General features: G+C 40.5%; 1 protein-coding gene across 5 annotated transcripts in view; it reads left to right on the top strand.

Annotated features, from left to right (window-relative positions):
• Positions 1-27,430, top strand: part of ZMIZ1 (zinc finger MIZ-type containing 1) — a 343,883-nt gene that overhangs the window by 302,186 nt on the left and 14,267 nt on the right. For 2 of the 5 annotated variants that reach the window (XM_082286132.1, XM_082286133.1), the window contains exons 8-20: positions 5,989-6,103; positions 8,346-8,563; positions 10,025-10,223; positions 11,181-11,471; positions 12,602-12,784; positions 15,084-15,258; positions 16,547-16,733; positions 19,929-20,139; positions 21,330-21,435; positions 21,987-22,147; positions 22,455-22,522; positions 23,880-23,948; positions 24,465-24,712. In XM_082286132.1, coding sequence (XP_082142258.1) covers positions 5,989-6,103; positions 8,346-8,563; positions 10,025-10,223; positions 11,181-11,471; positions 12,602-12,784; positions 15,084-15,258; positions 16,547-16,733; positions 19,929-20,139; positions 21,330-21,435; positions 21,987-22,147; positions 22,455-22,522; positions 23,880-23,948; positions 24,465-24,712 — 2,231 coding nt within the window. The remainder of the gene's footprint in view (positions 1-5,988; positions 6,104-8,345; positions 8,564-10,024; positions 10,224-11,180; positions 11,472-12,601; positions 12,785-15,083; positions 15,259-16,546; positions 16,734-19,928; positions 20,140-21,329; positions 21,436-21,986; positions 22,148-22,454; positions 22,523-23,879; positions 23,949-24,464; positions 24,713-27,430) is intronic. The other 3 variants (XM_082286136.1, XM_082286134.1, XM_082286135.1) reach the window with 3 other exon arrangements.

The raw sequence follows: 27,430 nt of genomic DNA, 5'->3' as shown, positions 1-27,430 counted from the left end.
CATTTAAACGTTACATAAAAACACCCACTGATTTGGATGGGATTGTGTTTTACGTGTTTGTTTAATGAAATGCAGGATGATGCCTTAATTTACGCCAATACAATTTAAACTTCTTCAAATAATAATGCTAAATAGAGGAATTTATTTGAGGAAGGTATGAATCAGTCACATGGATGGCATCAGTCAAAAGCTAATTCTTGCTACCCATCCAAAGTCAGTATTAGTATACAGACTGGCTACATACACCACCCTCTTGCTTTCCTCATCTTCAATGGAAACAGTTTAGGTTACCTGTACACATCAGCTTTCGCTTTGGTTCATGTCAGTATGTGATGTACGGAGGTACTTATTCTATGTTTCCTTTACAAAATGTTGTATATCCTTGCTGACTGTAAGTGGTCTTCATGTTCTTCCTGTGTTGGTGTCTCCTGGCTCTGCCATTTTCCTCTGTGTGAACAGAGGACAAATTGCACAGATTGGTTTACACAACCTACAGAAAACACAGCACAAAAGGTCAAGGGGTAACTCTGTTAAATTTTCTGGTTCTTTTTTTTTAATAGTAATATGTTTAATAGTAACTGTCAGCTAGACTGAAAACTAATGTTAGGTGTTCAAGTTGAAACACATTGGCCAAGCACTGTAGGTCTATGAAGATGGTCCGTGTATCTCAGGCAGGGAGCTGCTGGCTTTGTTTCTCTGAGAAAAAGCTCAATGAAAAATGAGAAGTCGGTTGTTTCCTTCTAAATGTCCAGGGGTTTTCAAAAAGAAGATAAAAGCAGATCTCCAGAATGTTTTTGATTGGCAGTAAGCGAAAACAAATTTTGGCTTTCAGTTGTCACAGTGGGGTTTTCTTGAATTAATACTCAAGGCTGAGGATATTTTCAGTGGAACTTTGACCAAAAGGGGAAAAAAAAAAAAATCTACTTGATCTGTAACTTATGAATAGGTTGTCAGGGATTCCTAGCTTATTGAGGCATTAGGTTTACATGGTGCAGTGCAAGTACTGAATTTGAACTGCCTTTTTGGTATGAAATACTAAAATGCTTCAGAAAGGACTTAAGCTATTTTTTCCCCAATCTTTTTTACCAGTTTCTAGTGTTAGGTTCATGGTGGTGCCCTAATCAAGAAGGCTTGCAATCTGAATCAATATTAATAATTGAAGCTACATGAGTAGCTTTCACTCAAGAAGTCCAAGAAAAACAAAAACTAAACCTGGACGAACAAAGTTGAGCTGCCTAACTTGTGAGACAATACAGGCATGAAACTCATGTCTTGGTTCTTCAGTTATCCAGGGCTTTCTTGCCTGCTCTGGTGGTGAGATTTGTGATATTTTTCTACTGCAGATGCATGAGGTTTTAGGGGGAAAAGAGGGGAGCAAGGAGTCTTGTTTGGAAATTGTTATGGTTTCGTTTGTATTAAAGTAGTGTCACCTAGAGGCTCCAACCAAGAATACAGGCGAGGGGTGCTGAGCTCCGAGCACACATCTGTGTAAGGTGCAGACACAGAGAGGTGCCGTAAGGACGAACAGATCAGCATCCCTGCTTTGGGCTGCATTTTGAGTGTTCTGATTTTTGGCCATGTGTTATTGCAAAGATGTGTTGGGCCTGTGTCATTCTCTAACACCTCACACCTTGTCATGAGGTGCTCTCCTCGCAAGGTGTCCATAGGTGACGAAATAAGATGTAGGAGAAATGACAGTCAGTTTTACAGTGGCAGTTACCTGCTCATCTTGGTGTCAACTGAGAAAGTTAGAATTGGTGGCTTTCAAGGTTGGTGTGAATTCCATGTGTGTCAGCTACCCTTCGGGTGGGATGACCATGCTTCAGAGATGTTAAAGACCCCTGCAAAACTGCAAAGCTGTTTGAGGGTAACAACAGAAAGTAGCCGCTGAAGGCCCAGTTGTGGGAAACTTGATGTCAGTGGTTGAACTGAAAAGGTTTTTTTAGATAGTCAGCATCTGATGTAGTAGTTCGTAGATTTACAGTGTTTAAAACAGAGATAGATCCTTTATGCAGGTAGTATTTTAGACACCTGGCCTTCTCAACAAGCGATGTGGAAAATCACCAGGAAAGTGTAATTCCAGTTTTCACCCTCCTCCACAATACGTAAAGTGCCAGTGCTCTAGGGATGCATGCTTCACTAAACCATCTGAATCTTTCCTTCCTCAAGGAATGAAGACATGTAAACAGACTATCAAATACATATACAATTGCTTTAGTGACAACATAAGCATATTTAAAATACAGCAAATAATGCCACAAATAATGTATAAACTACAGTAATTCACTAGTATTAATTTACTCTACAGAGGTCACTTGTTATTAAGCAGTTTTTATTAGAATTAAGTGTCAGTCTGTGTCTGACATGAGGTCTGTAACTTTTCCTAGAGACTGGATATCTGCCTGGTAATGGGATTAAGAGAAGCTTTTTAGACCTAACTACCAATGTACTTCTCCAACATGAGAAGTTATACTGCTGGTGGGTTCAGTACATTTGCCAGTAGCTAAGAAATCCTTCCTCATTGCTTGGTTGCAATTTTGCTACATCACAGTAGCAAAACACTACTTTGAGAGATAATTTCCCTCCATTCTTCCTCTTCACTCTGTGGCTTCCTCTGCTGTTTGGCCTTTAATGCTGACCAGTAGTATGTATAGGTTCATTAGCACTATTGTAAATTTAGTCAATACTCTTTTAGTGGGCTCCAGCTGAGCCCAAACTGACTCACTGCCCTCCAGGGTGCAGTGAGAGACTTAATTACCCTTGTACAGTTCAACAGGAACAATGTCATGGGCAGCATTTCGCTTTGGCTGAAGAGGTTGAAGCTTCTTTCTCTACTGGCTGCCATTTCCAAGTTTAAAGAAAGGGATTTCAGGATAATTCACAGCTCTGTATAATAACGGGGGGAAACCACTGCTCTTTGCAAATGAGGATTGGATTGGTCACGGTTTCATTATGGTACTTACATGGATTTTCCTTTGATTGTGGGAATATTCTTTTGGGTTGCTTTAAGGACAGAAATGCAAGTTGAAAGAGTGGAGTGGAGGGACAAGTAATCCTCTAGTTGAGTGGCACAAGTTTCAGCATCTCCTACTGCTTGAAACCAAGGAAGCCTTCATGTGATGGAGGAAGGGTGGGTATTGTATCCAGTATGGCAGAAGTCATACTCAGACATGCATGTAATTGGTGATGGGCCAGAGTAAATGCTGGGGAGTGCAAACCATGAGATTGCCATGGATTCCTCATGGGGTAACTAAGGTGAAATTTGAGGGATGAGATTTAGGACAGTAAGTGGATATTAGGCTATTTAAGTTCATGTTCTGCAAGGCACATCTATCACTGTTTCAGAATTGCTACAATTTCTGATACCAATAATGTTTGAGATTTAACACTGGGTTAATGTGATAGTCGCATGGTTCAATGTGCACTGTGAATATTTCTCAACAAATCTGTAGCTGGTCTCTTTTTCTAGCTTTTTTGTATGGTGCTGGAGGCTTTATTATATGTCAGCAATATGGTTTCTTGAGGTGTCACCCATTTTAACTGTAATACAGTAAAAATTGAGTGATTTACTCTGTGTTTATAATTAGGATTAAATGATTATATAGTCTTTGAGAACCCAGTGTAGCCTTCCACTGAACAAATGATCTGACTCTACCACTGAAAACTGAAATCTCTTCTGCATAACGTAAAGGAAAAAAATGGGTAAGAGAAACATGCTTAGGAGGCAAAGAAAGTGAAGTAATAGTTATAACTTCTTAACAGCAGGCTAAAGCACTGCTTGCTCAAAGTTGGGAGTGTGTTTACAAACCCAACGGTGTATTTGCATTAGAAGGATCTTCAGTGACTCTGTGGTTTGATTCCTGCCTGTCATTACCCTTCTTATTTACTCATTCATTTGCAAAATATTTGCTTTGTTCCTCAGGTTTCATTACCTGTCCACAGCACATCGGTGGGGAATAGAGAAGAATGTCTGCAGTGAGTCCTTTCACTGTTTGTGTCATGGAGAGAGCTTCTTTGTAGTCACTGAAGTACATGAACATTCACATGTGCCATAAATATCCAAACAAATCACAGAGCAGACATCATCAGAAACAGTCAGAGAAGGAAGTAAAGTAGGAGGCATCATTCAGAGCAGGATAAAAGAGGAAATCTTAATAGCAGTCACAAATTCTGGGTTAGTCATCATTTGTCTCCATGCTGGTGGAGGGACTTGCATTGCGTCACTTGCAAATATTAGTCACTGAAGCCATTGTCTGAGCCTCTGAGTGAGAGGGGCAAGATTCTAAGAGAAAATATTTTAAAGAAACATGGGCTAGCAGGACTTAGTGATTGCAAGGTGTTCAGTATGCCCTTGTTCACACACTGGTTTATATGGACGCTGTCAATGTAAACATCACGTCAGGCATCTCATAGAGAATTACTGTTTTCCATTAATTTTCTCTAATTATTTGTTAGGGGGAATTATTCTTTTCTCTAATTTAATTTTTTGTGTGATTTTATTGCTTTATTGAATTACGGTATTTTGAAGCAAATAGGTCAGTTCAAATTCACAGTTATGGTCTAATACAGTGCTGTTGTGCTGGCAGAGCATTGTGGAATTTGTTTGAAATTTCCTAGCTGTTTGGGAAATGTATTCACTGCTTCATTTACACAGGTGCTGTTGTTACATTATTTGTTACTTGGGACAGAGGCAGTTTTTATCACACACGTGTGTACTCTGTGTGCGGAGCAATTCCTGTTCTTAAATGATTCACACTTGGCATTACTAACAGGCTAAAGAATGAACACAGAGGTAGTCCTTGATTTTGGCTAACAGCACAAAAGGAAGGAGAAGTGGCCCAAGCCTGGAGTACTGTCTGGGGTCACGGGAGAATGAGAAGGCTTTGGAGCACGTTGATAGAGCGCTTGTAGAGGCTGTATAGATTCTTTAGGCAAGTTAGGCCTGGATAGAATTTTGGTGATAGCTGGTAGTCAAGACAAAAATGCAGTTCTTGATATAAAATACAAATAATGGTGCTTGAAAACGAAAGAGCAATGTGTGTCTGTTAGTTGGTGTGTGTGTGTGCGTGTATATATATGTCTATGTCTATAGATGAGGAACGACCACCTGTGTGTATGTGTGCATAGGCAAATAGAAATCTAATTTACGAGTTAATAGTACGAGAATGAGCCACTTTCAAGTGGAATATATTTTATAATTTATGCTCATAGAATTGATAGTTACTTTCCCTGGGTTTAAGATATTTCATTAGTTACACTAAGTGCGTATCTATCCTGTGCTCATTCTGAAACTACCAATGCTTTTGTATTAAAAGAACTGTAAGAAATGTTTGCTTGTATCTGTGGACAAAGCTAATGGAAAAACCCAATCCTCTCATCCACATATTTATCTGAAAGACGTGTTGTATATCTGCAGTTGATTTTCTAGAATGCTGATTAGCTAATACCATTTTTGGCATGCAGCTTATCCATCATGTGGGAGAACACTATCTGAATTTCAATTTACTTCTCAAAATTATGTTGAACTGCTATTGCTTTAAAGGCTTTTCTGTCCATTTGGGGACCCACTGCAGACAGTGGAGGTGTAGTCTGGTCTCAAAATCTAATTGAATTGATACAAGGCAGCTGAAGCAGTGATTGTTGAAGAGTTTGAGATGAATTGCAAAAAAAATGTGCTTCTGAGTAACTTAGTGTCCTTGTTTGAAACTCTGCCCCCGAGTTTACTTGGACTTTCACTGCTAACAGACCTTTTCATGGTAAAAGCCCCATGCTTCAATATAGTTAAGGAATTCATTCGTTCTGTGTGGTTTGATATGATCACACTGCTATTAAAGAAACTTCATGCCTCTGAGAATACTAGGCTAATAGTGGAGGAGGAGTGGAGAGTTAAGGTAATGTCAGATGTTAATTCTTTTGTCCCCACCAGCAATTTGCCACAGTTCAAACTTCCTAAATCTCTTCCTAAATCCTGAATGTTTGTTTTTGCAGTGATGGGTCTTTCCCTTATGATTCTGTTCCCTGGCAACAAAATACCAACCAGCCTCCAGGCTCTTTATCAGTGGTCACCACAGTATGGGGTGTGACTAACACCTCTCAAAGCCAGGTAAGATTCATTTTTATGCCTTCTGCGCTCTAGATATGCATTTTTGCTTATGTTTGTAAAATGGGAGTTATTTTGGAAAATCCTCTTGGGATCAACAGCAGTGTCTGTCTTCTTTGTTGTGTATGATGCATTATTTTCCCAGTCATGTCCTCTTTGGTGGCATCTTCATCAGGTGATGTCTGAGAGCTTGAATCAGTCACTTCTTTAGCTGCATGCGAATGTCAGGCTTGGGTTTACCTCATATTTTGCACTGTGTGGTTTCAACACTAAAAGCATGGGTTTGGAGTAATCCCAAACCTCTTGGAAATTCTGATTGAATGGGAAGAGTTCTATTAAAAACAAAAATTTTAGCTAGATTCACCAAATGATAGTCGTTTGTTTTACCTGGGGTTGTGTTGTACTTGTGGGCTGGTGAAATTCAGTACCAAGTCTACCCCCACACTGACTTGCTAACTACCAATTTTAGGCTGTGTTCTTTCCAGTCTCTCTTGTTAGTGCTGTCTAACTTTGCAAAAATATTTCAATACGCATTGGAGCAGAAGCATGGGCTCTTGGCTTCCAGGTGAGAGCCGTACTTCCTGGATTTTCGTTTGGTTCTCCCCACTCTTAACTCTCTTGTGTGTTATATTTTGAATTATACTATATACAAAAAGAAGCTGCTTTTATGAAGAACTTACCAATTATTTGTGATAGTATGCACTCCCAGGGATGTGGCACAAATTAAGTGCTCAGACAGTCTGGTCATTGCTTACACCATAGATGAAGAGCTCAAAACACATCACCGTCTTTAATGAGTGCAAATGGTACATAAATCTAACCTATTGTTTCTTCCTTGTTCAAACCAAGTGGCATTAGATCCCATACAATATTTTCTAGGGATTTTTTGGTTAATATTTTAATTTTGGTAAGAAAATTGAAAACTAAATTGTAATGGAATGAGCCATTTGAACAAGAAATTATTCAGAGGCCAAGTCATATAGATACTCATGTGGCAGTGATATAAGCACTGGTTATGGCAAATCTTTGTTCAATAAAATAAGGAAACAGTTACAAGATCTATGACATGTTTTATTACTGTTGGTTTCTTTTAACACCTTAAAAGAAAAGGTATCCCATCTGGGAGAGAAACACCTGAGTAAACATGTTGGTCTATATACTGGCCAGAAAATGAAAATACAGTTTCTTTCACACTTAAAAAGGCAAAAGGAAAGGGTAAAAAAAAAAACCTCAGAGTTTTGTTCTATCGTAAGAATAACATAATGTTACTTGAACTTGTCATGGTACTTCGGAGGACTGTGCAATAGAAGGGAAAAAGTGTTTTGCATGAAGAAAGAAAATGCTTCTTCAGAGTCACTGCAAGGGAGCAGTGAAACTCTGGAACATGAAGCTTGATTATAGCTGTTCAGAGCAGATTGAAATGAATGTCAGGATTTCCTGTAAGTCTTTGAGGGAAAGGAATGAGCTGGACTCACCAATTCCTTTTCTCAAATGCCTGAAGCTGTTGAGTTAGTCTTCTGCAAAAATCATGACCACTAAGTTTCTTCCCAAGTAGGAGACATTTTGGGATATCTCATGCAGGTGATCCATGAACAGCCACACTTACATCTCCATGGAAATTGTAGCAATTTGGAAAAAAAAATCCTTTTAGCATGCAAAATACATCCTTTTATAAAGAGAACAGAGGATTCTTTTACAAGAAGCAATAAAAATAACCAATTGACTTTTGTACTCTATTTAGAGATTCAAGAATAGGTTAAGCTACTGAAATATGTTCTTTCACCATTTTTGCATCTGTAGTACCCTTTGCATTGTGCCAGTGGGACTGACTAGTTCCAAGTTACTTCAAAGTCCTGCATCAAACAAACAAATCAATACAATCCAACCCAACCCAACCAACCAATCAAAAAACCCCTCACCCCCTCACTCTCACCCAGAAAAAAAGCTCTGTCCTTCCTTGTAGTCAGCTGAATGGTCACAGCATGGTTGTAGCACGTCTTTGTCATAAACGTTTTTTATAAGCATATTAATTTGGGTTCCACCTAGTTAAAAATCTCCTGTTTGTTTGGAAATGGCAAAAGGAAAGATCACCAGGAATGTGCACCCAGACATCAGTGAGATCTGTGCTCTTTAGAGTTCAGAGTACAGGGTGGCTAAGTTTTAATTTAACGACTGCAGCAAATCAACTTAATTTGCTTGAAGTAGTTCAAGGTACAGCCCCTTACTCTCACGTTTCTTCTTGCAGGTGCTGGGAAATCCAATGGCAAATGCTAACAACCCTATGAACCCAGCAGGAAATCCCATGGCTTCTGGGATGACAACCAGCAACCCTGGAATCAATTCCCCTCAGTTTGCTGGACAGCAGCAACAATTTTCAGCCAAGGCAGGCTCCACTCAGCCGTACATACAGCAGGGCATGTATGGGCGACCCAATTATCCTGGAAGTGGAGGTTTTGGTGGCAGGTAAGATTTACTTCTGTGAGGTGGAAAATGGATGTAAATACTTGATGAAGCTTGGTTTAGTGACCTGGCAGAAGTGTCATGGGCTTATTTTAATTTTATAAAGTCTCAGTAGATATTTTATGCTGGTTAACTGAAGCACATACTGCTTTTACAGCTTCAGAAATCAGCTACCCAAACTGCAAAGAAGTTCATCACAGTAAATGGAAATGGCTTAGGTCAATCAATTAGCTCTAATAAACCTCCAAAATAAAGTTTTAATTAAGAGAGATTGTTAAACAGACCACAGGCTTAGGAATGATTAACATTTAATAAGGCCAGGATGTGAAAGGTATTGATGGTATAATTTCTATGTGCATATGGAGGAGTGATCTTGAATATTGGGCAAAGTAGTTTCCTATGTAACAGAATATTTCTGCCCAAAGACTTACTCCACAGCAGGAATTCGAAAAGAATTGGGAATGAAGATGTTTGTTAAAAAGGATGGTCATGTTGTGTATTTATTTTGGGGAAATAAATGCTGCCTTAGTCATAAAATCCAAAACTAATAGTCTGGCATTAGTTACATTTTGACTTTCTGTGTCTGTACTTTGCAAACGGGGATGGTGAGGGCACTTAACTGAAACCACTATTTATGGTCCCATGGCAAAGGCTGCTGAAAAGACTGCTGCTGTTAGCATAGGCAGTCTAGTGTGAAGAATATAAGCCTGGGCACTCAGGGAGAGAGGGCTTATCTCTTCCTTCATCTCTGCCACTGATCTACTGAGTGACCTTGAACAAGCCAAAAAGTTTCTTCAGCTTTGTATTAACGTCTCTAAAATGGGGACAGTATATTGGCCCATATTTATAAAGATATTTGATAATTTGAGGTGGGAAAGGCATGTCTTAGCTTAGTTTATCTTAGGATCAATGGAGGAGATGGGTAGGAACTGCAAAATACATTGTGTGGGATCCAGTAGAGTTGATTGCATTGGGTCTCTCCTGGCCTTTCTGCTAAGGTTCAGCGAGAAATGCTTTTATGATATCTTGAACACTTGCCATAATTCACCACTGAGGTAGATGAATGTGCTTTCATGGAGGAAGTTCGCTGTTCCTGCTGCTGCGCATTTGCCCCTACACTACTGGGATTAACTACTGGGATTAATTGAGCATTAACTTTCAGGAGTTCAGTTCTACTTTGCAGGAAGCTACAGAGCTGCAAAGCAGTTCACTGCCCCTGAAATGACTGCTGGCAGTGCCTTGCAATCCCAGTGGCAGCCCTACGACTGTTGCACCTGGGCAACAGGTGTAACCTGTAGATGCAACCCTTGTCTCCTGTACACACTAATTACCTGTCCTGCTGCCTTTCATTAGTCATTGATACGTGCTTTTGGAACAGTTCCAGGTGAGGATCACACCAACGTTCAAAACAAAATCCACCAGGCACATCTTAATTCTGGCTTTCTTTCTTTTCTTCCCTGTTAGTTACCCTGGAGGCCCAAATACCCCCGCAGGAATGGGGATTCCCCCCCACACGAGGCCACCAGCTGATTTCACCCAGCCAGCTGCAGCTGCTGCCGCCGCTGCAGTTGCAGCTGCAGCTGCTACAGCAACAGCTACAGCTACAGCCACTGTGGCAGCCCTTCAGGAAACACAGAATAAGGACATGAACCAGTATGGACCGGTAAGAGCGTCTTCATATTGGCTGTCCTTCTCACTGTTGTCTTTGTTAGGGTGCCTACTGTATGGGGGTTTTTTGCGCATGAGCATGGTTAGAAATGCTTATGAGAAACTGCTGGAATGTGTGTCTGTAGGTATGAGTCAGTCTCCCATGTTTTTCCCAATAAAACTTGCCTAACTGTATTTTGTAGTTTAGGGCTTGCCTCTTAAAAAAACCCTGAAGATTTCTCAAAGTTACAGCTGCATTTGACTTGATGTAATATTGCTGCCTTTCCCAGCCCTCTAAATTTGAGTACCTAGTGAAATGTTCTAGAATCTTGCAATAGATTTTGTAGCTCTTGGACAGTTGTTTGTTTTTCTAACTGCAGCTGGTTGTTTGGGTTATTTCCCTTCAAACAAGGAAACAACAACAGAAAAGGGATTTGGTTTTTAATAATTTTGTCTATAAGGGCAGCTATGTGAGACATGAATTTCCAGTGATCTATAACTTCTAGCATCTCATGACTTCATGGAATAATTTTTTTCTTAAAATAAACAAGGGCTTGATCAATTCAGGTTTTTCCTCCTTACCTTTTTTACTTCTCTGAATTCTGAAGTATATGGGTCCATGTGCCAGGTGATGGGAAGCACAGGGTCTTAAAAACTGTAGTGTTGTGCTCTATTTACACAGCCAACATTCTAATCTGTTACCTTACAGTACTAGACCAGCCAATTGAAACAATTTAATTTCTCACCTTACACTTACATCTGTCTTCCACTCTTATGCCTTTTCCAATTCCAATTGGATTTTTATTATAAATAACATCACCGGCCATCAAATGTTAGAGAACATTGAAGGAAAATGCGACATAAATCCTTCCCTTCCTCCCTTCCCCAAAAGCATGTTCGGCTCCCTCTTCCCATTTTATAAATGCATGTCGCATTTTATTCTTTTTTTTTTTTTCTTCTTCTTCCGTTGAAGGTTTGTTCCTCTTTCCAGATGGGTCCAACTCAGGCTTACAACAACCAGTTTATGAACCAGCCTGGTCCCCGTGGTCCTGCCTCTATGCCAGGCAACATGAACCCAGCAAGCATGGGAGCAGGAATGACACCTTCCAGCATGAGCGGGCCGCCCATGGGCATGAACCAGCCTCGGCCTCCTGGAATGAGCCCCTTCAGCACCCATGGGCAGAGAATGCCTCAGCAGGCCTATCCAGGTCCACGGCCCCAATCTTTGCCTATACAGGGCATAAAGAGACCATACCCAGGAGAGGTAATAAAAATAAGCATTATTTTGCGTACACTGTTATTTTCACTGCAAGTTGCAACATACTGGGTAATGTGTGGTGCACATCCCTTTAGGACAGGTACATCTTTGTTCCAGCCTTGATAGGGCTACAGCCATTAAAATATAAGCGGGAGCAGCTCTTCCTTTTTGGCTTTAAACTATTCAGGTTGACCCTTGCTATGTTAGTCAAGATGATGGTCATTAAATTGCTTCTCTCGGGAGGCTTTTCACTCTGTAAATACTGCCACTTATTTACAAATAAGCTAAGAAAACACAAAATGTGGCTTGTTCACATGATTTTTTCTTCAGATTTCATATTTTAAGGATGACTTTAAATCTCTTTTTGCTGCTTCAGAATCAGGTTTTTTCATTGTAAGTGAATATGTTCATGTTTCCAACAAGTCAGTTCTGAACAGTGTCATAAATGTTGCATGTTTGTTGGGCTGGAATTTTGCAGATGGTATTTGCCTATTGTTTTTTGAAAGGTTCATTTATGAAAACATCTTATTAATAAGTTGATTTTTCAAATTGACATTTTACTACCTTTAGAGTTCCAATTTTCATTACTTCAATTCCAAAACCACAGTACAATCTTAGCTGGCACTGGCAAAGTGCTTATGACTAGTAAGAACTTCTCTTTCATTGTTAAAGTATTGCTAAACACTTTAGCAAGAGGCCAGCAGAGCAGTTGGGTTGAAAAAGCAAATATGAGTAGCACAGCTTCTATGCTCTTCCCTGTTTTGTTTTGTTTTTGTTTGGTTGGGGTTTTTTTATTATTATTTTACTTTTTCTTTTTGTGCTTCCATGCTGCATCTGAAAAAGGAGCCCCAGGCTTGGGTGTGCTAGCACTTGCAAAAACACAGAGATTTTGTGAGCGTTGCATCTGGTTGTAATTCTGGTTTCTTCAAGCACAGTGCCCTTTGACAGCATTGCAAGGCTGAGTGTGTGTGTCTTACCCCACTTTGGTTTGCAAGATTTTTATGTTTTTAAGAAGTATTTATCTGAAGGGGTTTTTGTTTGTTTTGATTGTGCTACTGAATGTATGCTAACAATCCATACTAGAAAGCTGTTTGCATAAAACATCTTTGTCTTCTTGTATCCCTGTCCTGAAATAGCCGAATTATGGAAACCAGCAGTATGGACCAAATAGCCAGTTTCCAAACCAGCCTGGTCAGTACCCCACTCCCAACCCTCCAAGACCCCTTACATCTCCCAACTATCCTGGACAGAGGATGCCAAGCCAGCAAAACACAGCGCAGTACCCTCCTCCAACAGTCAACATGGGGCAGTATTATAAGGTAAGAATTCTTAGATTATCTTGTTCCATTCTGGTGGCCGTTTATTAATGAAGTCACATTAATGGTTTTATAGATTTTGCTTGTACATAGCTAAAGGAAAGAGAGAAAAAAACCACTGAGTTTTCACTAGTGTTTTGGGTATCATAGAATCAAGTCAATCAGCCAAGTTGTATTGCAACTTCAGAGCAGTTCATAAAGAAAATTGAATGTTGCTGCAGCTCATTAGGGGCTTTTACAAGAAAATGTTGGGTTTGCTTTAAAAATAGCTTGTAAAAAGAAGTACCTAATGGGATTCAGGTGTACTATTTTCACCTATTCATAGTCCCCTGCAAGAATGCAACTATAGAAATTTGTAATAAACAAGTTCCATATTGCAGCATTCCAGTTTTGGACCTACAGTGGTCACTGTCGGATTAAGCCAGGCCAAACTTAAAAGGTGTTCCAGCTGTAGGTTTCATCTTTGAACTGAAGTTCCTGTGACTTTTTCCAACCTCTTCCTCCTTTTTCCTCAGTCTTTTCCCTCTGTGCTGCTTGTTTTGGGCAAGAACTAGAGTTGTTAAAATGTTGCCTAAAACCTGCCTATGGATACATCTTGAGCACTTTGTATTCTCCAAACTAAGGTTGCACTGAGGGTCTGCTGAGGTTTACCGCCTTTGAAATGCACACAAAAGTGATCTATTGCACACAGGTACTCCAGTGAGTATAAAAATGGGGAGGACCATCGATGTTCTGACCTGCTTAAAGCATTAGCTGTTGACGTATCTGGACCAAATTATGATTTTGAATGTAGGCTGAAAGAATCTAAGTTGCACGTTGGTGTTGAATTGGAATTGTTTGATGTGATTCACACGGAAAACACCATTGAAAATAAAGGGAAAGCAAAACCCTTTTCTGTAGAGCATCTGTTCTGTGTGCAACCATGCTGTCCACTGTGGTACCCAAAGGAATGCCTGTTGCATCATGGCAGCTTTTGCAGTTCACTGTCAGGAAGAACATGAGGAGCAGACAGATCCTCTATACAGTAATTCCAGTGAGGTCACTTATGCTAAACTAACTGCAAGAGATCTCTGTCAAGTTTTTAAGTGACATATTTTTAAAATACATTTTATGTAGGTTCATTTTAGATGGGGTTTAAGTTTTTTGTTTACCAGATAGTTCTGACAGGGAATTTGTTGTCTTTCCAATGTATCCCCTATATTGTATTCAAATATTGACTGCTTTGGAAACAGAAAAAAAAGAGATCTTGTTAAAAAGGCAGATTATTCTGGTTAGGGATAGGGCAAATTCCAGCTTGCCACAGACAAAACCTGACCCTTTGAATTGTAGTGATTGTGCAGATAGTAACTGTGTGTGTCAAAGATAAAAACCAAAGATGGATGGAAACTTAAATGTTTAAGATTCGAGAAGGCACCCCTCCTCTTACACACTCTCAAGTAGCTTAGGTTAGCAGAGCAGCATTTAGATACAGAATCAGGTTTGAAGTCACAGTGCTTGGGCTGTCTGTAAAGATTTTCGTCTTCTGACACTGTCCTGTCTTTCTGTGTGTGGTACATGAGCCATTGCACAGAGCCATGCAGCTGCAGTTTTGTTTAATGTCAGCTTCCTTCACATCAGGGTTGTTGGTTTATTCCATTGTCTGCAACCACCCCCTTAATTATAAGAAACTAAACCAGAGGTGTTTTAATACATAGCTACTGTTCATACTTAACTATCCTTTTTGTGTCAGTTCATCTTATCTAGCAGCAAACTAGGAATGGAATCAAATTGTAGATGCACAGAGTAAAAAACATCCCCTGACCCCCAGAGCTTTAATTCTGAGGAGTTGAACAAGGGTGGAAGAAAGGACAGATGGAAATAAAAAGGACACAGACTGTCTAATTGCGTGTCTTTGGATTTTGTTTTTCATGTAGGCTTCTGTGCACTGCGGCTATTTTGAGAGGAAGGCAGAGAGATACAAAGGGCTGGGTGGGCTGTGGTGCAGTGGAAAAACTGAAGCAAATGGCTGGTTGGTTTTGGAAAGAGAGCATTCAGAGGAACACAGTAAAGCTTTTAGCAGCCTTGCTTGTATCTGGTCATTGCCTGAGTTAAGCTGGCTGGTCTGCTGGTTTCAGTTCCTTCTTTGCTCTCCTAGTGTGCGTCTTCCCTGAAGGCCTCATGGGGCATCCTGTGGTTTCTTCTCCAGAAACAGAGGGCCCTCCCTCCCTTGTCTGTTGTCTTTGGTATTTGATAACAATGCTATTCACAAGGCTTATTGTTATTTCAAGACTGCAATAACAATGTGATGTTATTTATTTTCTAGCCATCAAGGCCTGTACCTGTGGCAAATTACCCTCATTCACCTGTTCCAGGAAACCCCACGCCACCCATGACACCAGGGAGCAATATTCCTCCATACCTGTCACCTAACCAGGATGTCAAACCACCATTCCCACCTGACATTAAACCAAATATCAATGCTTTACCACCACCTCCAAGTGAGTAGCAAACAGAATGCCCTCACAGTCATTTGTTGTTCCTCTGTTCTCTGCCACATATATTTCAGAGTCTGGAAAGTATCTCTGATTGCTGCTCTGGGAGAGGCTGGAGTTGTTAAGTTGTAATAGGTGGCATGTACAGTGTAGGCTCACTTGAGCCAGTGGACAGGAAAGAGAAAGATTGCTCTGCACTTCTAAAATAGACTATCAGAAAAGTTCTTCCAGGTTAAACTTGTAAGGATTTTACTCCAGAATTATTCCTTTGATATGCTTCCTGAGGATGAAACACTTGATTTTGGGTTATGTTATGTGTGCTTTGTAGGCTTGTTTATTGTATGAACTTCCATTTGGTCTATTTTGTTCAAGGGCAAAGCCATTCATTGAACAACACTGCAGAGTAGGATAAAATGTGAATATTTATAGCAGTGTCTCTATTGTGATCTGTACAGGCTTCTTAGGAATATTCAGTACTGTGCCAGAAATTGATATATGTTCCTTTCAAAGCCACTCAGCGTCACAGCTACACTGGCTGGGAACAGGGCAGGAATAACAAGATCTCTCCGACTGGATACTAGCGTGAGATGTTTGAAGGTTTGAAGTGACTGATGAACAATAGGAGTTACCACTTACTAGGGAGCTGGGAGAACCTTATGTTTTCTGTAAAATAACTGCTGCTGCATTAGCACTTTGCAGCTCTGTTTGGAGTTCAGGATAGCTGAAAAATCAAGTAGAAGAAGATGGGCTGCAGTATTATTTGGGCAAGAACACAGGATTTAAAGCCATTTGGACTTCATAGATCAGCTGTAAGTTACCACAAAATCTCATCTTATGGGCTCAGGTAGTAATTGAATACCAGTGTTTTTGGTCATAACATAGTTTCAGCTGATGAAACTATGAAACTAATTGGGTAATGTTGATCCCTGTTAAAAGCAGGGAAAACAAACATTATCACAGTTTGACATAATTAAGAGATTTGTTTTCAGCCTTCTACCAACAGAGTAAGCTTGGACACAGAACCTATCCAGTAATAAAAACTGAGAATTCTTGCCATGCCTGATTTCTGTGTGTGGCTGGAATGCTAAGGTCCTAATGTGAAGAGTGGGATAATAGAAGACTGCTGTGCCTTGCTCTCAGTTTGAGCCTTGTCACTTGTATCAGTCAGATGATAGAGTCATTTTTGATTGTCTTTTGTGTGTGTGTATGAGCCTGCTAAGTTAGACCCAGTAGCAGATCACTGTGCAATTTGTTACTATTCTCTATAAATATACACATTATTATTGCACTGCAGATGCTAAAGGGAAAGTTCACGCTTTCTCTCCCTCTTCGATCCCAGCCAACCACAACGATGAGCTGCGCCTGACGTTCCCTGTGAGAGATGGGGTTGTCCTGGAGCCCTTCCGGCTGGAGCACAACCTGGCAGTCAGTAACCACGTCTTTCACTTACGGCCAACTGTACACCAGACACTGATGTGGAGGTAAGCTCAGCCTTGTGCAAGTCATGCATCCCATGAGAGAGGAGTGGCAGGCCAGAGGCAATTTGTTTAGATTTGCCAGGAATTTCACTTCAAAAATTGTAGCCTGGATAGGAAGAATGTCCTTTTAACTCGCAGGTACTCTCACCTGTCATTTTCCAGAGACAACACGTTCTAAAATGCTTCACAATATGTATTGCGTGTCCTTGCTGATAGCACATAGCATGCAGTGTCTGAAAAACCACTGCAACTATTGCATCCTTTCTGCTCTGGGTGAAGCAGGAGTGGGGTGTGCCCAACCCACACCACTACAAACTTTCATTTGGGAGTCTCTGATGTCCCAGGTGCTTTGTGGCCTCTGAAATGTTAGTTGCAGAAGTAGCTCTGTAGGGCTCTTACAGTTTATGCTTAAATTAAATGGTGTAGAGTATCTGATAATGAAAAATAACCTACTAGGAGTAAGGACCCAATTTAGAGGCTTCGTAAAATCATTTGGAAAGACAAGTGCTTAAATCCTCTGAACTTCAGAAGCTGACTTCCTAAATTGCCCCTGTTCTGTGACTCCACAAGTAAGCACAGCTCAGAAGTGTGAGAACATAGCTTTCCTCATACAAAGGCTTCTGGTTTTCACTTACAGTGAATTCTTATTTCCAGCACAGAGGAATATTTTTTCCTTGGTGGTACTTTCCTGTATTTAGTGGAGATCTGTGTGATTCCAGGGTGTGTTTTGATTGCACCATGTTCATGGAAAGGCCTTAGATCAAATGAAAATCATAGCCTTAATTTTTTTAAAATTTATGTATTTTCAAATACTACAGAATAATTTCATCTCTTTGTTCAGTTTTTCTCAGAAAGTATCTCCGTGTTTATCCTGGCTGCTGATTGCATTGTCTGAGCCTTTCTCTGTGCACTGTGGAGGCTGGTTAGTTGCTTGGCATCTTGCATGGAGGTTGCTTGCAGGTGTAGCTTCAGGTTTTTTTTCCTGTGAGGATCTTCTTCCCATTCACTGGAATCCACTGGAGACTTGTATTTTCCTGGTGTGGAGGGTGTGAGGCAGGCAGAGAGATGCGCTTGCTTCCCTGCCCCGGAACGGACTCTGGCTCTAAAGCTGAGGCTTGTTGCAGGATGCAGGAGTCCTTGCTGCCACAGTGCCCCTGTGCCCTGAGGGAACCTGGGGGTTGGGAGGGAGGGAGATTGCAGGCAGACCACATCCAATAATTAACACCTAACTTTGAGGTCAGTTATTGCTTACTTGCATTTCATTATCGTGGAGTACTCGCAGCAGAGGGAGTTTTGGCAGTTATTTGCAAGTTCTTATTAATAAGTAATCACTACTGGGGATTGTGCTGGCTCATTCAGTAGATTTATAGTGCTTCACTGAGGCATGAGGCTGTTTCTTAATATCTGTTCTTTCTTTCTTCCTTCGCTCACCAAACACATAGCCTTTATTTAAACTTATTTTAATGAAGACTCATAGGTAAACTGTGCTCAGGTCTGCTGTTTTGAAAAGCCTGTTAACAGTGGGGAGAATGGATAGTCCAGTAATGAAGTCATTTCACATTTAACTCAGGGCTGGATGGATGCCAGAAAAATGAATTAGTCACATGTGTGGATGGATTTTGGTTTTTATAGAGAATGGTGGAACCGAGCCAATTCTCAATATTTTTCTGCCAGTTAAAATATTCGGCAAAACCTCTCACATGTACACACATAATGAATAGCAATGCAAGTATTTTTCTCCCCATGGGAACTTTTCATAGTTACAAGAAACAGAAAGGTTGAAGGCGGGGAAAATGTCTCCTTGAAGCTGGTTCAGTCGTCACACTGCTCTGTTATTAATAACGTCCCACGGTGGAGACACTGTGTGCTGAGAACACGAGGCTCTCCTGAGGTCTGTCACCACCCTGTGACACTCAGCAGTCCTGCTCACCTCATCTGCTTGGGTTTTATATCAGAGGTACCAAGCCTTGCTTCCCTCCAGGTTTGGGTTATTGTGCTGTGTTCTCTTGAGGTGAGAAACTGAGTGGAACTTGCAGAGAGCGCTTTCAGAAAATGGTTAATAAAATATTGAAAAAAAGCCTGAGAAGACTTCATGTAGATGGATTATGTTGAAAGGTTGGGTAACTTGTGTTTTATAATTTTCTTTTTAAAAGGCCCACACGTTTGTGTCCACTGCTAAATCTTGGTGTTTTGAAATCCGGGAAAGATAATGTTGAGTCAGATTGAAGTCTTTTTAAGGAAAATGGCTGTTAAGGTGATAATCTCCTGAATGAGCTGCTCCTCTTGGATGTTACAAAGATACCTTCTTTCAGGCAACATAGATTTTTCAGGAACGTAGATTTTAAACTTTGAGCTGTCTTTTGCTGTCATGAACAGAAGAATTCTGACATTTTGGTTCAGTTTTCTGTGTTCTTTTAAATTTCTTCTTGAAATTACTCATTCTTAACACTAGGTTAAAGTACATTTATGAAACTAAAGTCATAGTCTCTACCCACTTAATTTGTGATTAACTTAATCTCAGCCTTTTCGTTTTTTGGAGGTGTTACAGAACTAATTTCTGAGGAGCAAAATAATGAGTGGAAGTTATTATAGGAGAGGTGGGAGGAATTCATGCCCTGAAAGGTCTAAATTGGGTAGATTTAATCCACAGCCATGTTAATTTAGAATCACAGAAGCTGATTTTGGTGGAGGGTGAGATATAGGAGTCATTTTATCTGAGTTGATTTACCTGTTCTGAGGCAGGATTAGCTGTACTTGTGTTTTGTCTGACAAGTGTTCGTTCAAATGCTTCTTTAAGTGCTCGGAGGTAGTGAAGAATCCAGACTTCCAATACAACCCACTGCAGCATATTGCTTTCTTATTCTTAACTCCTAACACAGGAGGGACCTACCTGATGTTAACACTCTTCTTTCTGCAGGATCACCTCATGGCCTGGGTTTGCAAAGAGGTTTGAGATGTTTCCTTGAAAAGGCCTTTATAAGTGTAAAATATGAACAACTTTGGGGCATGCTTGCATTATGAATTCATCATGACTTGCTTCTGTTAAGGGCTTTTATGAAGGAACTATGTTATATCTTTAATGGCAATAATCCAAGAAAAATAATCTGATTGATCAAGAAAAATGTTCCTAGCATAAAAACAACCTCCTTCTGCAGTATGAAAGCAAAGTTAAAGCAAGATTTATTGATTGTTGTGCAGGTCTGACTTGGAATTGCAGTTTAAGTGCTATCACCATGAAGACAGACAAATGAACACAAACTGGCCAGCTTCAGTCCAGGTCAGCGTTAATGCAACCCCACTTACCATTGAACGTGGTGACAACAAGACATCTCATAAACCTCTGCACCTGAAGCACGTCTGCCAGCCAGGGAGAAACACGATTCAGATTACAGTCACGGCGTGTTGTTGCGTAAGTACACCGAGCTCACAGCTGCAGCTGCTGGTGCTGAGTTTGCCATTTAGAACAGTTTGCAAGTGTTGCCTGAGCTGAAAGAGCCTTACTCTCATTTTTTTCCGTGCCTTTTTCTGGTAAGGTTTGTACTTAATGATGTTGACACAGTCAGAGTGCTAATATGGAAATTTTTGCTGCTTAACTGTTGCAGAATGTAGTGAACCTTCTCTGACAAGGTTCATGGTCTAGGGGAGGAAGGGAGTTTGGTCTCCTACCATCTCATGTGTGCCTGTGTAACAAGGTGGCTGAAGTCTATTGCTGTAGAAGTAGATTATTGTGCTGAAGACTGCTGATGGTACTAATTTCATTTACACAGTGTATTAAATGGTCTACGGTTTGTCATGAAAACATCACCATCATAATCATTGGTGCTGGTGATGATTTTTCAAATACCTTTTCAGATGAAAAACTCATATTCAATGATGCAGTCGAGACCATTCAGCTTTCCCCTTCCTCCTTTTCCATGGATTAGTTACTCTCAAGGTTGAGTACTGTATTTTTAATGCAGACTGTTCTGCAAATCCAGTCTGAGCTTCTGACTGTTCTCTTGTCACTGACAATAAAGCAAGCTGCTAGCTCTCACAAGGTCACAGTGTGAGGCACTTTGACAAGAAGCCATCCACCCATTTTGCTTTACTTCACACGGATGTTTTCCTGCGTAATGTCATTTATCTGGTGGCTAAGAGCAGGGGGCAGCATCCTGTGAATCCACAACGAGCTCTGTGTAGGGTAAGAAGATTCAACTGATTCCAGGCACATCAGTTGCAAATTGTTTTCGCAACTTCCCACGTAGTCTGAGGGCAGGCAGGTAGGCTAGACTGTGTCAGACAGTTCAGGGTTTTAAAAATAAACCCTGATGTCAGAGATTAATATGTCAGCTGTACGTATGCTGAATATTAAGCAGGGAGAAAATGCAGAAGATCCTTGCTTTTTTTAAAGCCCTGTATACATTAAGCATGGAGCAACTGCACAGTGCGCAGAATATCCATAAGGGAGCGTGTGTGCTCAGCAGAGCAGAAACAGCTTTTATGTTTAAGCCTCAGGCTCTCACAGGAACCAAGTGTCCAAGGGAAGAGTGCAGCTCTGTTCAGGAGTGTACTGAACATGTGTGTTTGGTTCTCTTTCTAACAAAATGTGTCTTCTTGCAGTCACACTTGTTCGTGTTGCAGTTGGTGCACCGGCCATCAGTTCGCTCTGTACTTCAAGGTCTACTAAAGAAACGCCTCCTCCCAGCAGAACATTGCATCACTAAGAGTGAGTTTGCATTTTGTGTGGGTGATGACTTTCCAGAATGCCTATGTTCAGTTGTGATAAGCTATCTCTACACCAGATTTTTACTTGTTCATTGATAACCTTAAGCTGTACTTAAGGAGTTTCCAGAACATGATGTGGGTAGATGAATCCTTGGTATCCTCAAATATTACGGACTATTTGCGTGGAGGTAATGAATTTCCAAGGACACAAGCTTAGTTCCTAAAGAAGGCTGTCCTATTCCACGAGAATCTCTCTGGCTTTTCCCCTATATTTGTTTCTGACTCACCTGAAAGGAAGATTTATTCTTTATTTATCTAGGGCTGCTTTCAGTGCTTGTATGACAAGCACTGTGGTGCACTTGTCTGATATGCATGTGTGGTGGTTTGTCTGTACAGTAGAATGGTCTAAATTACACAGACAACACCTCTGTGGGTATACTGGTCATTAAATTGTCCCTTAAGTGTTGAAGTGTTGGTCTTTCATATTTCAATGTTAAAACTTACAATACACTCGTGCTTTCTCACATCTATACACACCTTCTTCCTGAGCAGTCAAGAGGAACTTCAGCAGCGTGGCAGCTTCCTCTGGCAATGCAACACTAAATGGGGAAGATGGAGTGGAGCAGACTGCCATTAAAGTGTCTCTGAAGTGTCCGATCACATTCCGGCGGATTCAGCTCCCGGCGAGGGGTCACGACTGCAAGCATGTACAAGTGAGTAGATGCCAGTTCCTGGCAGGGTTCCCTCAACCATGTGTTGTTACAGTACTGTCAGCTTGCTTATCGTATGAGAGCGCCTAATACATGGCATTTGTGTCTGTCAGCCTCAGTAATTAACTGCATATATGTTTAATGTAGAGGGGAAAAGTAAGCTGTTTGGTTTAGTTATCAGTGCTAGTAGGCTTTTTTCATGTCAGTTTTACTTTTGTCTAACTGATTCATTTAATACAGAATTTTCCGTTTGTTTCCTTTTGTTTTGTCTGGTTTGGTTTTTTCCTTTTTGTTTCTTTCTGATACCTAGTGCTTTGATCTGGAATCTTACTTGCAACTGAACTGTGAAAGAGGAACTTGGCGGTGTCCAGTATGCAAGTAAGTGCACCCATACTACATAAAATGCAGTTGTACACAATTTGACCAAATTTAGATCATATTTAAGGTCATGAAGGGGAGAAGAAGGAAGTTCTAGGAAATAAGGTTTATATATCACAGTTACTTAAAGAGCATAGAGTCCAATGAGAATTCTTGCAATATTTTACCACCCTGGATTATTAGAAATTTAAAAACATATAACGAGATACTTTCTCACAAGCTTTCATTACAGATTATCAACGGGTTGTGTAGAGTTCAAAAGAGGCTCAAATATTTACTTTGATAAGGCAGATATCTACAATCCAGACTAAGGCTAATTTTTTAAAAAGTAAAAAATTTCCAGGGAGCAAAAAATTGGAGTTGTTGCTTAGAGGAAAAGAGGGATGGATACCTTGGCATAATTTCAAACTTATGTTTTGACCAGAAAACAGCTAGTATACTGCAGAAAAAATGGAAGAAAAACTCAGAAGTGGTTACAGACTGTCCATCCTTATGTTTAACTGAGCAGAAAAAACAGCAGAATGTCTGCAGGCCCGTCCAGTGTCTGTAACCTCCTGTGCTCAGTGCACAGGGTTGGGAGGGTGTTCCAGCCTCAGCTGAGGAGCCAGGGCTTTTCAGCTCCAGCAGCTGTAGCTGGCGCTGGGTCTGCACAAGTCTCCAGTTGGGTCCCTGCTCTGCCAGCCAGTGTTAGGTACAGACAGCAGTGGGGATTGTCCATTCTGGCTGTTCTGTGGACATGGCAGGCTGGAGATGAGCTTGTTTCAATTACTGTCCATGGTTGATTCGTGTCCTAACACACAAGTGCTTTCTCCAAACTGCCCAAATCTTTTCTTTCTCCTAAGTTGGGCTAAAAATATCACAAGAATTGGATATCTTGCTTTCTTAATTCATGTATTCATGCATCCAGGCTAAATTTTTGTACTGTTTCTCTGAGCATGAGCACCTGCATTCAGATCTAAGTGCCTACATAGCTAAATCATTTCTGGTTTTGTTTTGTTCTGTCCCCATCTGTGCTGATCTTAAGTAAAATAGCTGTAATACATAGTTGCTTTGAAGCCATAGTACTGTGGAGCTCAAAAAAAGAGAAAGATCTAATTAAAAAAAATGGTGCTAACTGATGTTCACAGGAGAGATCTGCTGTGTTTGAAAATACTTTAAATTTGCAACGTATTTCACTAACAAAAATTACTTAAAGAATGTGAACAGCTTGTGGACACACACAAGTAGACATATCCTTATCTCATCTGTTTGATGTAAATATCCTGGTAATGTAGATGTAGAACTAAAACTATTTGCCCCAAATCATTCTTTCCCTACCAATATTCTAACATGAAGTTTGGTTCTTTTTACTTTCTAGTAAAACTGCTCTCTTGGAGGGCTTGGAGGTTGACCAGTATATGTGGGGCATTCTGAACGCTATACAAAAGTAAGTGATCTCCCTCCTGATATCCAAGACTAAGCAACTAGAAGATATAGTAATGAATACTGAGATAGTCACACCACAATAGATCTTGGTGATTGAACTTGTCTATTGCACGGCGCCTTGGTGGAGCAGGTGGTAGAGTGAATCAGTTTCCATCTTCTTCATAGACCTTGTTTGGGTTATCTCTTAATGGCAGCCTCACCAGTGAAGCAGACAGAAGATCCAGAATGGAGGATTAAATGCTTTCTTGTAATTACAAGCAGTCCCTCTGATTCACAGGTGGCAAACTAAATCGATGTGTTTGGATTTCGTTGTGTGGGTAAACACAGAAATGTGATCTCATGGTTGCCTTTTTTTAAATTTGCTCTCAGCACACACTTGAGGAGTGAAAGATCTTAATGTTGTATTACACCAGAGCATTTCAGAACATTGGTTACCATGCGGATTCTTATGGAAACTTCAGCAGAATTGATTTTAAAAAATTCAACTGATATGCTAAATTTTCACATTACTTTACAGCTCCGAGTTTGAAGAAGTTACCATTGATCCAACTTGCAGTTGGAGGCCGGTCCCTATAAAGTCAGATATTCACATCAAAGATGACCCAGATGGCATTCCCTCAAAAAGGTTTAAGACCATGAGTCCAAGCCAGATGATCATGCCAAACGTAATGGAGATGATTGCAGCTTTGGGTCCTGGCCCGTCACCTTACCCATCCCTACCTCCTCCTCCAGGAGGCAACAACTCCACCGAGTATGGTAACCAAGGTTAGTTTTACAGCTTTGTGCACCCAGCTGCTCACTCTAGAACTCAGTGATTCAGTCAGCCTTGTGATTCAGGTGTGTCAGTGCATCTTCTCAGAGTGATGCATGAGGAAAGCAAATTATATGGCTGCAATTCTGAAATTCTGCATAAGTCTTTTCAGTTAAGATTCATCTGTTCAACAGAATGTATATTTTAGTAAGCATTATATTTTAGTAGAATATTATCTTATTTAGTTATTTTATTTACTATCTTGAGTATTTGATGCTTGTCATATTCATAGTCATGCAGCTCTCCCTGAATCAAGAAACATTCTATGTTACCTTCTATATTCATGGCCTGCCACAACAGACATATTTCTGCCTTTTTTTCTGTGAATTTTCCTTCTGTTCCACTCTGAAGTGAAAACATCTAGTGCTACATAAGTAGAGAACCTGACCCATTAACCCTGCTACTTGGGCCATTAGGTTAACTCGTGGCCAGGTGAGTGACATTTAGTAGGCCACCAGAAAAGGGATGACTTTTAAAGAGCTTTTAGCTGCCTTGCAAACACCTTTGCATTAGAAAATTACTTTTGAGTTCCTCTGCCCATGTGCTACCAGACTGAGGAACAGGGAACTAAATACAGGCAATGGAGATAGGTTTTCAAATTACTGGTATGTTGTGAATAACTCAGTTATAGTGACAATTCCAAAAACATGAAGCCAGAGACTGTTTCTTTTGCAAGTAACATGATATGAGTCAGTTCAGCTCTGGGAAAAGACCAACTGTTCACACTATCAGAATCCCCAAATTGATTACAAGGTGATACATGTGCTTTTTGCAGGCGTTGAAGAAAAATATAGATTGCGTGCAAAATACGGTTAATTTGCTCCAGTGGCTGCAAAACTGATGACAGATGATAAAACTTTTAAGGTTTTCAAACAGATGAATGATTACTATAACAAAGCCAAGAACTGAATCACAATTTTTTCCCTCATTTAGTAGGAGTGAAGTGCAGTGAGAGCCTGAGAACAGAGCTGTCTATCCTTCACCATATTTCCAGCTCAGACTCAGGAGGGGACAGGATAGTCACGTCAAGTGTGGGGTTTAGGCTTTGTGTGAGCATTGCTGCCTAGAATGTTATTTTGCTGCCTTCCCCTATGGGTCCTGTAGCAGAGGTAGTCACTGCTCTTTGGAGCCTTGAGTCATCACTGGCAGGTGAAACCCATGCTCTCCTATTTCCGCTGCAATAGGGATATCAATGCAGTGCACCAGATTATCCTAAATGTCTGACAGGTCTCTCCCTCAGCACGTGGCACTACTCTTGCTGCAGAGAGGGGCCTGCTGCTGCATGGCTGTAACTCCCTGGGCGTGCTGCCTTGTATCTTTATTCTCCATCAATACGTGCACTGAAACTTAGTGATTGCAATTACATAATGTCCTCTGATTAACATGTCTTTAGAGCAATGCAGTAGTAGTATTACTGCTGTGGTTTATGTCTGTTTATTTGGGTTTGACAGAAGCATACTGAAGTTTAATTTGCAAATATAACAAATATTCGGTAGTACAAGACCACATTCCAGCTGCCTGCTAATTAATTATTCCTGATGCAAGGCAAGACCAGCTATGTTCTGTGAGACTCATCCAGTTTGCAGATTAACAAAATGAGAATTAGTAAGGCTCTGCAGTATTTACATGATAGATCAAAGTCCTGACGTCTTTGAGAAGTACTCTTACATGGCTAATGACTTCTATTCCTTCAAGATTAAACTTCTGCTTGTGAAGCTGTGCTAAAGAGCAAATGATGCAACTACTTCAGTTTGTCAAACTCCCTTCTTGAGTTGAATATTTAAAACTGCTGTACTTCAGCTGACAAACTGCAGGCTCTCTGTGCAATCTCCAAAGCTATTCTGTTGTTTCAGAGCTCAGTATCATCCAATTCAGTTGCTTGTATGAAATAGGTGAATGGTTTTAGTTCATTTTTCTTGCTGTTCAGTTTTGCTGTTTGTAGCAAATAAACCACCAGAGCTGATATATGAGTTGGAAGTGTTAAGAGAGGAATCTTGACAAAAAAATATGAAGAGTAAAATCCCTGTATTGGGATACCTGCTTGCTTTAGAATTCAGATGGAGATCCCTGGGCTGAGGTGGGCTGGATCCATATGGACAGTGGTCATACAGTTCTTGCTCTGCAGAACACCAGGGGACTCCAGGAGTGCTTCAAGATGTGTGTGTAAATCCAGTCAGTCAACTGACTTTTATTACATTTTTTTGGAGCTCCAATTAGATATGAACACCTCTTCTATGCCTTTTATAAAGGGGTAAAACAGATGTTGTGCTATGAACTGGTATTGTGGCATCTTCCAGATTCACTTCTGTCAATTACTTTCATCAGAAACTGAAGCAATGCTACAATCTTACTGAGTGTGTAGAAGCATAGACATAAATAACACAGGTGTCCTATAAATAATTTTGTACTTGGGCTGTCAGTCTCAGTTACACTGAGATGCTTCCAGATACAAATATCCCATAGAATTTAATATCCCATTTACTTCTCGGCATGGTTAAGTTTATGTGGGGACTTGGCAGTAGTTTTTCAAAATGTCAGCAGTTTTCAATTAGTTCCAACACATAAATGAATTATTGCAGCAGCCAGTGTTGGGAAGCTGAGTGCCCTGTCCCCTCTCGCTCAGCACTGGGGACACAGCGTTGTCACGTTCATTGTCACAGCTCCCTGTGCTG

Source organism: Coloeus monedula (genome assembly GCF_965178545.1).
Source record: "Coloeus monedula genome assembly, chromosome: 8".
Taxonomy (NCBI): domain Eukaryota; kingdom Metazoa; phylum Chordata; class Aves; order Passeriformes; family Corvidae; genus Coloeus; species Coloeus monedula.
This window is presented reverse-complemented; position numbering and strand designations above follow the sequence as displayed.